This window comes from Onthophagus taurus, chromosome 8, assembly GCF_036711975.1.
Source record: "Onthophagus taurus isolate NC chromosome 8, IU_Otau_3.0, whole genome shotgun sequence".
Lineage (NCBI taxonomy): Eukaryota > Metazoa > Arthropoda > Insecta > Coleoptera > Scarabaeidae > Onthophagus > Onthophagus taurus.
This window is the reverse complement of record NC_091973.1, coordinates 18,354,966-18,367,141: the sequence shown is the minus strand read 5'-3', so window position 1 is coordinate 18,367,141 and position 12,176 is coordinate 18,354,966. Positions and strand designations below refer to the sequence as shown.

The 12,176-nt window shown below is 34.4% G+C and overlaps 1 protein-coding gene across 1 annotated transcript; it reads right to left on the bottom strand.

The window, feature by feature from the left end:
* Positions 1 to 276: 276 nt before the first annotated feature.
* Positions 277 to 948, bottom strand: LOC139431335 (uncharacterized). Its single transcript, XM_071198986.1, has one exon. It carries the CDS (start codon positions 946 to 948, stop codon positions 277 to 279), a length of 672 nt encoding a protein of 223 aa, XP_071055087.1.
* Positions 949 to 12,176: the final 11,228 nt, after the last annotated feature.

Genomic DNA, 12,176 nt, shown 5'->3' with positions numbered 1-12,176 from the left:
ACACCACAGACTGGGTATAAAGACTCTCCAAAAGGTTGTCGGTATAAGAACCGTCAGCCTTTTTTAGTAAGCCAATTCGTCGTTTAGGGTCTGAAGCCAGAACACGATTTAGCGAAGAAACTTCGCACAGGAGGAAACTTCCTCACAAAATTTCCTCAACGTTTCTCGTTTTCTATGACGAACGCTTTTTTTGAAGTCCGCTAATTTTCCTTTATAAAGTTTTCAGTCGGAGTCTAATTCTGAGTTTTTAGGTCTATTAAAGGCTGTTCTTGCCTCCTATTTGAGTTTGCCGAGCACAGGACACCACCAAATGGTAGCACGCCCAGAGACGGCCTTTGATCGGAGGGGACAGGCTTTTTTATAAGCTTTGATTAAGGAATCACTAACAGTATTTACATACTCATCAACTTCAAAGCTTTCAGTTGGCTTACGCCAACCAATGTCGCTCAAACTTCCAGTTAGCATAGATCTGAACGCGTCCACATCCGTCTTTCTGGGGTTACGCTTTAAGTTCTTTCCAATCTTTATGGTACCAAGATCGAAAGTGATCCATCTATGGTCCGACATTGAAACATTGTCAGAAACCGTCCAATTATGGATCGAGGACGAGATACCCATCGAAGCGAGTGTGATGTCAATAACTGATTGACCTTTAGCGGTTATAAAGGTCGGCTCAGAGAATCGATTAAGTATATCTAAATTACTGCTAAAAATGAATTCAAGACGGGACTTACCTCTTCCATTATCATCAGCGCTGCCCCAGGCAGTTGAATGTGCATCAGAGTCACATCCGATGACAAGATTCCAGTTACCTTTCCTTGCGTCCTCGGCCAGCCTTTCCAATCCTTGCGATGGAGGTTGGTCCTCATACGGGAGGTAAACTGATGCCATCGAGTTGACGAGAGTGTTCGTATCTTCCTCAGCGGTTGGAACATCATCTGTTTCCATCCGCCCTGCCGTCTCTCCCTCCGCGGCTGCTCCAACACCCTGCTCGGGGTCTTTTAATCTGCCAAGGCGGGCCTTTAAAGTTTTGAAAAGGTAGCAGATTCTACGTTCATGGGTTTTAAGCCATTCGGCGTCCTTCTTCGCTGCCCCGAAGACAATGAGGCGACCCACAGGGTCTGTCCTCACTTTGTAGCGGAAGAGGCACCAGTTGGCGACATCTAGGTGTTTATTTTGGGCCGCTAGAATCTGAAGTGTCTGTTCGCCGGTGTTCACATCCACATCAGTATCGGGAATCCAAATTTGGATTCTTGAAAGGGTAGGAAGATCAACTTCCCTGACAACACTTAGTACTACGCCCTCTAGGGGCGGTATCAGCGGTACTGCAGCCTTCAACCACGTTAAAAAGTTTGATGTTCTGCGACCTTCACCTGTAAACTTATTTGACAGTAATTAGATTAATGGTTTTTTGTTTGTTATTATTTACTTTATATATTTAATTTAATTTTAGTCGTGCCTGATGACGATTCTATTGTGAATTGAAACATCCTGAACAATTAATATAATTTCATCTTTACATCTAAATTCTTTTACGTTAAAGAGTGGTCATCATTGCAGGCGACCTTTAAGATCTGGAGTGCATAGACCATCGATGTAAACGTAGGTATCGGCGTTTGTTGTTTAGGGTCGAGCTGAGTAATTACTTTAAACAAAGCGTTCGTCAGCTCGTATTTGACATGAAGAAGTAAGATATTTAGGATTCAAATTCTCAGCGTCAGGTACCTGTTTAGATGACGAAAAAATAAATGCAATTACAAATATGCCTAACCCTAAGAATGTCAAAGACGTTCAACGATTTTTGGGTCTTATAACATATGTTGGTAGATTCATAAAAAAATGATCTCAACGAACACAACCCCACAGAGATATTATAAAGAAAGACAATGTATTTGTATGGGGTAATGAACAACAACATGCTTTTAATCAATTAAAACAAATGATAGTCAGTCAAAAAGTTCTTCAATATTTCGATCCAAGCATACTTCCAAGCAAGAAACCAACCGTTTTATCAGTCGATGCTTCTAGTCATGGTTTGGGTGCCGTATTAATGCAAAACGGTAATCCTGGTGCATATGCATCTAGATCTCTAACGCAAACACAATTAAACTATGCACAGATTGAAAAAGAATTTTTAGCAATTTATTTTGCTGTAACTAAATTTCATCAATATGTCTTTGGTAGAAAGATTACAGTGGAAACTGACCATAAACCACTTATTACAATATTTAAAAAATCGCTAAATTCATGCCCACCACGATTGCAAAGAATTTTACTAGTCATTACAAAATTATAATATTAATCTTATAAACCTGGGAAAGATTTAATAGTGGCTGATACGCTTTCTAGAACACCTTTAGGGAAATTATTGAATCATAATTTAGAAATTCAATTTCATATTTGCACTGTTACTAAGAAAATTAACATAAATGTCAATAAAATAAAATTACTTATTGGGGACACAGATAAAGATGAAGAACTAACATTTAAAAAAAAGGATGGCCTAACAAATCAAAAAATATCCCAAATAATATTAAACAGTATATTAATCTAAAGTTCAATTTAACTGAAATTAATGATTTAATTTATCTGAATGATAGATTGGTTGTAACTTCAACATGGAGAAATAAAATTAGCATCAATTCATAGTGGACATTTAGGTATTACTAAAAGTCTACAAAAAGCTAAACATTTTTTATATTGACGTGGGATGACAAAAGATATAATTAATTATACAAAGTTGTACACTTCTTGTTTGAAATATTTAAACTCTAATAGAAAAGAACCAATGATTATTAACAAAATTGAACAAATTCCTTGGTATAAGGTGGGAGTAGATCTGTATGAATTGTACGGAAAAGTTTATTTGCTGATTGTTGAATGTTATTAATAAAATGAAATCGACATTTGCTCGATATGGCATCCCATCTATTGTTGTCACGGATGCAGGTAAACAATTTACAAGCGCACATTTTTTGGTATTTTCAAGAAAATGGAACTTTAATCACAAAATAGCTACACCACATCACCAACAATCGAATGGATTAGCAGAAAGGACTATTCAAAGCATTAAAAAAGTAATTAAAAAATCAATTGATAACAATGATGATATACAGGGTCATCCACGACGACCGTCCATTAGAACTTTACAGGGTTCTGGCCAAAATAAAAATTTCAAAATTCAGATTAAAGTACTATCAATTGCGTTCTCTTCGACTAAAATATTTTCAGATTTCTAGCACTTCTGGTTATACCGGAAGTCGTCACCTACTTTATTTTTTTAAATCCTGTATATTGTATATTTTTACATATTTGGATTTGTCTGTATTCAAGGTTTATGAATAACTTTACGTTTTGCAATTTGCTTCAGTCGTTCTCGAGTTATTCGAATTTTTCTAGAAAAATCTGCTCCAGTAGACATTTGTTCAAAAAATCAGAGAACACTCGATTTTTGGGATATCAATTTAGGATTCAGAATATGCTTAAGCAACATGATGGAGTATGTTTTGGTGCCGAGTACGGCTGTCTAGAACATTTGGTCACTTTACTATGGCACGTTACCTTTTCGAAACTTGGAAGTACCATAACTTAATTTTTTTAAATGGCACCCCCCATATTTTATTACTTAGTCGTCTTCAGTGTCTCATTTTACATCTTTTATATCCCATATGTCCTATATCTAACACTTATAGTTTGGAAGATAATTAGGGTTTTTTGAAAAATGCACACACATCATATCGATGTTTAACTTAGCGTGCCATGAATACCTAGTGCGACCTAGTAAATAACCGAATGAAGTGGAGGTTTGAAAATTTGCAGATTGTGATGTTTGATGCCAGCTTTTAACTAAAGTATTTTCAGGTTCCGGGTACTGGTGGTTACACCAGAAGAGGTGACAATTTTCATATTTCAACCCAACCCTGACTTTTATTAAATTTTTCAATCAAAAATGTCAACTACAACGTTACTTTTTATAATTTATAAATCATCTACTTTGACAGCCGGAAACAAAATTTTGTGTTGGGAATGTTGTTGTTATTACGTATTATCAGAGGATCAGTAAGGAAAGAGTAAATAGTTTGACATTTGCTGGAGCTATGGTTTATTGCTGTTGGTGTGATGACTACGTTACTTTTGATAGTGATCTGTTCTCAAGAAATGCCACGTTTGGAATTTAGTAATGAGGATTATTTGAATCTGATAATAATATGATATGGAGAGTGCAAACAAATAATTGCGCGTACGTGACGGCTGCAACATACAAGTGCTTCCAAATTTCGAAAAGTTAACGTACCGTAGTAAAGTGACCAAACGTTCTAGACAGCCATACTCGGCACCGAAACATACTCCATCATGTTGCTTACGCATGTTCTAAATCCTAAATTGATATCCCAATTCGAGAACGAACTCGAATAACTCGAGAACGGCGGAATCAAATTGCAAAAAGTAAAGTTATTCATAAACCTTGAAAACAGACAAATCCAAATATGTAAAAATATATAGGATGTTCCATTTAAAAAAATAAAGTAGGTGGCGACTTCCGGTATAACCGGAAGTGCTAGAAATCTGAAAATATCGTCGTGGATGACTCTGTATATATGTCATTATTGGCCTATCGAAACACACCCATTTACGGAATGTATACTAAAGACAAATATATTAAACCCAAAATTGATCAACAAAAAAGAATTTAAATCAAATTTTTTAAATCATCAAAACAAAACTAAACGTTATTATGATTAAAAAGGTGTTAAGTTGTGTAATCATTTTAAGACAGGTAGTTTGATAAGATATCAATTTAGACCCAAAGATATCTGGCAACCTGGCATAATAATTAAGAGAATTGGGCCACGTTCTATAAAATAAAAAAGGAAGATGGACGAGTATTATTCGCAATATGATTTATTTAAAACCCGATAAAAGCTCAAAAACCATAGATTACCAATTTAATAATTTACGAACTAATAAATTTGTATACGATAATACATGTGAAAATACTATTAATGATATGTTCAAAGCAATGATAATTAAAAAACTTCAAGTTTTGGCAGAACTAGTCGACCGCCGAATAGATATACTGCGGAATAGTAAGTTTAAGTTTATTGTATAAAACAGGTTTTGAAAATAATAAAAGTTCAGTTCATCTCCAGACGTGGTTTGATTCACATGACAGCGTTTGATGTTAAAGATGATATTCACAACAACTGGGAGCTCACTGAAGCTAGAAGCGACTCCAGGTTTTCTTACGCTCGCGTAATATTGCGTATCAAATTCTCTCTGCTAATGCGCATCTCTATTTCAGATTTCTAACAGCAGAGGTGCCGTCTTTGTGTAGAAAGATTAATAATATCGAACGGCGGGAAATGTTAGTTGAAAGATAATTATAGAGAAGAATTAATATTAAGACTTGGTATAGTTTTAATTGTTATTCAGCGCTAGATGATTGTATATTTTTGTTTAACTAAAAGTAGAACTAACTCTATGTAACATGAGTTTCGTTGGTGAATTTATCGATATTTGTGAGATCTATTAATGTTAGGGGTGGGGATGCGGATATCATTAATCCGTACCGCGTTTCTTCTTCCTCTTTCGTTATCGATCCTTGGTGCAGTACACTGGTGTAATTTTTAGTAAAGCTTAACCGCATGGTTGTAGAAGATTTTTATTGAAGAATCTCATTAATTGGTTTTGGAGATCTTCTTGTCGTAGAACAAATCGACAAGAAGATCTAAACTAATCTGGTCAATTGTTATTGGCGTTCCTAGTTCCGTTTTAATCAACACGGCTACACGTTTAACTTAAGGTAAAAATATTCTACTAAATATTATTTTCAGGGCTCGATCTTTTAGTTGTTTCCTTTTCCTTTTGTGCATTTTTATTGAATTTGGTGATTTTTATTGATTTGTAAATTTGAGGACCCTGATAAATTTTCCATTCGAGTTCGAGACGCCATTTTGGACGTCCTCTAAAACAACATAGTTACATCCGTTTCAAGGCAATGTTTGTATATAAGAGGTTGTCTAGGTTTATTATTATTCTGTGGTATGGTTGCGTACCATACCACAGAATAACCAGAAGTGACACTGGCGGTATCCCACCAAATCTGACGTCATATTATTGCGAGGAAGCAAGGTATGGCTGCTATTGGTGGTAAATTAAGTTGTCTCTCTCATTCATTGTGCGTTCATCGCGCATACGGATCCCCGCGATATGATGGCGGATTTTAAATCGAGGTCATAAAACGGGGTGCTGCCAACATCAAAAGAATCGACGTCAGTGTCACATCTGGTTATTCTGTGACCATACTGCGCATTACGTAATTGGCGGAAAATAATACCGGGAAATATTCAAATTTTTAAAATAACGAATTTGAATTACTTTAATATATTTAGTGTGGTATATAATTAACTGCGGTAGGAAAACGGAAAATAATTCAACTTAATTTTTGATATAAATTCACTTATCACAAAATAATTGAGTGAAACTACAATAGTAATTGATTTATGTTATACCAGAGAAGACACTTCAGCTCTCACTAAACATGACCTTGAGGTTGCGTGCGCAATCCGCCGCCCCTTACGTCACGAAACACTCCTGCTCTTACGTCTCACCAACAAAACTAAAATCAAAGTATTGCAGTATAGGAACCTATGTATATAAACCTTGTGTCCAAGGTAGATAAATGTAAGGTATGCTTACGAGCAGAAAGTGATGATGCGCGGAAGCCAATTACTAGAGCAATTAAACGTTTCTGTATATAGAGATGTATATTAAAGGTGATTTAACCATGATGCTAATAGATATTGACCGACAAAAACCCGGATTAAGATATTTGAAGGAGCGTTCTTTCTGATTGTGAACACAGTTTTTTTAAATTCGGTTTGATAACAATTGCACAAGGGTTTGAAGTTTTTTAATATTAAGCTATTTTACGTACAGAACGGGGTTCTTCATCTTTTATTGATCTTAATATCAACATATCGGCAAACGAGGACCGACGATTTCATAGAGAAAGAATCAAGCTTTCAAATGGTGCATTTAGTTTTCCGCTATCTTTAATAATATGAAAGATATCAGCTAATAAAATAGATAGGAAATTACGGGTAAAAGTTAGTTGTAGGAAGGTTTGTTACTATCGTCACACGGGTTATTTATTTATTTTTATTTTGTAACCATGTATACACATGTCTTTTTTAATAACTATTTTAATTTAAGTAAACTACTATTAAATAAGCTACTATACTTATTTATCATTTATATTTACAACATAAAGATATTTCAGTCGTTTGACAGATCAATTGATACACAATCTATTAACACAAAGTCTATTAACACACATTTGGTAGAAACAATTCTATCTAACGACAGGTAATTGTGGTTATGCATTGATAGCCTAAGAAATAAGGTTTTCATCCGAAAATATGTTGTAATCTCAATAAGTTTAGTGAAAATAATTTTTTATTTAGTGCGTGGGTATAAATTAAACAATTTCAGGTTAGGATTTAATACGAAAATGCATATTTAACATTGCTTTTAACTTCCAAAAACAAACGTCAAATCGCAACTTTAAAGTGATTTTTCGGTAAGTACTGCACTTTTGCGCACTTTTTTTTATCATTAACACATCTTTTGAGTCATTTCCTACCAATTAAAAAAAAAGTCATCGATTTTTAAGAAGGACATCTATGCTTTAATTACTCCAAAATTTCTTAATTTTATTTTTTCTTTGTACGTTGTTAATACTAAATTTTTTGCTTTAAATCATGAAGTCTTATACATATAGGACATGATTCTTACTATTTGTGTGATCACTTCTTCAGGTAGACTCGATGATTGTGCAACCATGTCCGCCACTCTTTTAAAAATGAATGGTTCCGTTGACAACGATTTTTTATGATATTTATTAAATGCATGCCAGATCTCTTTTACCAATATGTACAATTCTTCAACTTCAAATTCTTCCTTTAACGACAGGTAATTGTGGTTATGCTTTGCGAGCCTAAGAAATAAGGTTTTCACCCGAAAATATGTTGTAATCTCAATAAGTTTAGTGAAAATAATTTTTTATTTAGTGCGTGGGTATAAATTAAACAATTTCAGGTTAGGATTTAATAGGAAAATGCATATTTAACATTGCTTTTAACTTGCAAAAAGAAACGTCCAATCGCAACTTTAAAGTGATTTTTCGGTAAGTACTGCACTTTTGCACACTTTTTTTTATCATTAACACATCTTTTGAGTCATTTCCTACCAATTAAAAAAAAAATCATCGATTTTTAAGAGGGACAGCTATTCTTTAATTATTCCAAAATTTCTAAAAATTTCTAAAATTTCTTCGAAAGACTATTAGGTCGATAGCTGTAATAAAGATTTATTTCTCTCTGCTATTAGAATAGTTAAAAGCAATACATTAAAGGGAAGAATGAAACGGTTGGCAAAAGAAAATAAAGCCTTTTCACAAGGTGATGTGTATCTTAGCACTTCCCAGGAAGAATATTCAACAGACACATCTGAATTCTAAGTGTTTGCTGGAATTGTTTTATAAAAACTTTTACTTACTGTAGCATGCTGTGCACACGACATGTACAAAACAAAGGAGAACGTTACTATATAAAATTATTAATATTATTATCATTCAAAATAATAAAATCGATTCTATCAGTCCTGTGAATGTACTTCATATTATTACTTATTAAAATATTAATTTATATTGTGGACACATATACAATGCGATCAAGAAAGCCGGTCCGCTAAAAACTACTTTCCCAAACGCTTGATGCCAATACTTACTGCCCTCGTCACAGCGGCCACACCCTCTTTCCACTTGTTTTAATAGTGGTGGGGAAATGGGAGGAAACTTTTAGTTTAGTAAACATAACCTTAAAAACTCACGCACAAAATTAAAAATGTTACTCTCGTTAAACAAAATTCGAAATAAATTCTCTCTGGAGTTAGATTGGTGGATGTAAATTTAAATTATGACGAAAATAATTAAAAAGGATTAATTAATAAAAAGAAAACCCTTTAAACTATTCTTTTGTAATTAATTTATTTCATAAATCAAAAAAAGATCTTTTATTTTATTATAAAAATAAAGGTTTAGAAGTTTTATTTATTATAAAACGAATTCAAAATGTTGACCATTCTTTTCTAAACATAAAGTGATTCTTCTTTTCATATTATCGAAGACCTGTACAAGTTGCTCTGCAGTTATTTGTTGAACATTGTGTCGTATTGCATCTTCCAATTCTTCTATGGTCTGTAAACGGTTTTTGTAGACAGAATTTTTGAAATGGCCGAATAAAAAGAAATTTAGTGAGGTTAGATCGGGTGAGTGAGGTGGTCAACATCCTCTACCGATTACTCAATCATCATAAAATTCATGAAGGAATCTTTTGTTTGTTCGTGCAGTTGCATTGTCATGTTGAAAAAATCCTTCTTCCAATTCATCATCATGTAATTATTCAATGAATTCTTGTAACAAACCACTTTGACAACTTCCCTAATGTCATGACATAAGGTAATTCACTACATTTTCCAGGCATGTCTCCCTAAATTCCTCTACACAAAGACTTGTTGAATATTTTCATACCCCATTTTGATCTTTTACTCCATTTCGAAGATAAGATTGGAGAAAAAACTTTGAAACTTGTCTTCTTCTAAGGTGAACGGCATGATTTAACCTAAAAATAAATCAACGAAATTTATACCAAACCGATTTAAAATAAAATAATTATTTACCTTAGAGAAAAATCACAATCGAATTTTTGTCTTAATAAAGACAGATAATATTAAATAAAACCGCAATAAATTCATAATGAAATATTGAAAACACCAAACGCCAAAACCAAGAACACAACTCTGAGCTCAGCTGATCGAAACTATTGAAACTAAAAATCGATATCACCTCGTCGACCAATAAGAACGTTGAAAATTAAAAACACGTAGAGATGGGAGGAGGCTGTGACGAGGACAGTAAGTATTGGTATCAAGCGCTTGGGAAAGTAGTTTTTAGCGGACCGGTTTTTTTGATCTCTCGGTATATATACATCCACAATTTGGTGACCCCGAAGGTTGAACCTGCCCCCGACGAATTTTTTTGAACCTACCCTAACGATTACTTTATACCTGCACCCGAAAATTGAACCTGCCCCCGACGAATTTTTTGAACCTACCCCAGCGATTACTTTATACCTGCACCTGAAGATTAGCTTGAACCTGCCCCCGACGAAATATTTGAATCTGCGCTCTATCCATACCCAATAAAGACAAACCCAAGCCATATTACGTCAATTGACAACAAGACGTCAAGTCATTCCATCAAGTTAGAACAAGCGCTAGCCCAGTCCCGCAACCATCAAGATTCCAAACGTTTTGTTTACAGTCGTGTGCCGGTGAGTAAAGTCACTTTTCATTCCTATAGGACTAAATATTAAGAGGAATCAAAAAATTAATCATATTTTCAACAATTTTTATTTAACAAGAACAAATATTAAAAAAATTACTTTACTTTAATAGAAAACCTAAACGTATTTTCTAGACAATATTTTATTAAAAATGATTGACCCTGCTGATGGTGACAATACCGCACACGAATTGCAAAATATTTCAAAACTGAAATTACCACCATTTTGGCCTTCTAATCCCGATATTTGGTTTCGACAAGTTGAAGCACAGTTTACTCTAACTAGAATTAGCAGTGAAAAAACAAAATTTAACATTCTTTTGGCAAATTTACCCACTGAGATCATCTCTACCGTGGTAGATCTCATACAGAACCCTCCAGACATAAATCGAAATTGAGTGAAGAAAAACGGCTGGACGATGTTCTGTTAGGTTCACAAATGGGAGATCAAAAACCGTCAGATTTTTATCGAGCGATGTTGACCACAGTTGGTGGTTCTCAGGTGGTTAGTCCAAATTTATTATTAAAATTGTGGCAAAGGAGACTACCTCGTGTTGTTTCGGTTGCACTCCTCGCTTCTGGCAAAGAGGACGTTGTGGACATTCTTTCCATTGCCGACAAGGTGTGGGAATCAATGAATTTGACGTCGACCTCAACACACCTCTTGGAAGTTCAAAAACATCGCACCACAAAAACACCACCACACGACGAATTACTAACAACAATCCAAAATCTGACGTTAACGTGTCAAGCACTAGTGACTACCATTACACAACAACAACAACAACAGGACAACAGGACAAAAAATTTGGAAAATCAAATAAATTCTTTGACTACCCAATTTCAAAACATACCAACAAATACGTCGAAGAATTGTAATTGTAATTGTTTTCACAATTCTCGAGATAGACATCGTTCTTCGTCACGTCACTCGCGGAATAGATCTAATTCTACGAGTTATTCGACTATTTGTTGGTATCACCGTAAATTTGGAGACAACGCGGTTAAATGTGGAGGAACATATTGCAAATTTTATAATTCCTTCACCGACAAAAACAAAAATTTTCCATCGACATCAAAAAACTAATAAAGGTTTCAAAAGAAAAACAAAATTTTTCCAAATTCAAAATTTTGACAAAAAGTCAACCTCAATTTACGGTAAATTCTGTCAGTTCGCGACTTTTCATTTTTGACAATCAAAATAACCTAAATTTTTTAATTGACACTGGAGCTGACATTTCGGTTCTACCTCACAAATTATATCCGAAACGTAACCAAGATACCAACTCAAACCTTTCTGCCGCTAATGGTACTACAATTACTACATACGGTAAAAAAATGCTTACAATTTCATTAAATCTAAGAAGGAATTTCCCATTCGTATTTACTATAGCTAATGTTAGTAAACCAATCATTGGTGCGGATTTCCTTCATGCATTTGGTATCTTGGTGGATATAAAAAAGAAGCGATTGGTAGATTCGAAAACCAATTTGTTTTCAATTGGTTCCATTGTCAAAAATACTATTCCAACTCCCAAAATTTTTTCTTTTGAAACCAAATATACAACACTCTTAAAAAATTTTACAAAATTAACGTCTACACCGGACTTTACAAAACCAGTTGGACATAACACTCGACACAGAATTGTTACCAACTCACACTTACCGTTTTGTCGTCCCCGACGTTTAGACGTGCACAAACACAACATCGCAAAGAAAGAATTCGAACAAATGGTGGCATTAGGAATCTGCCGACCCTCTTCTTCTTCTA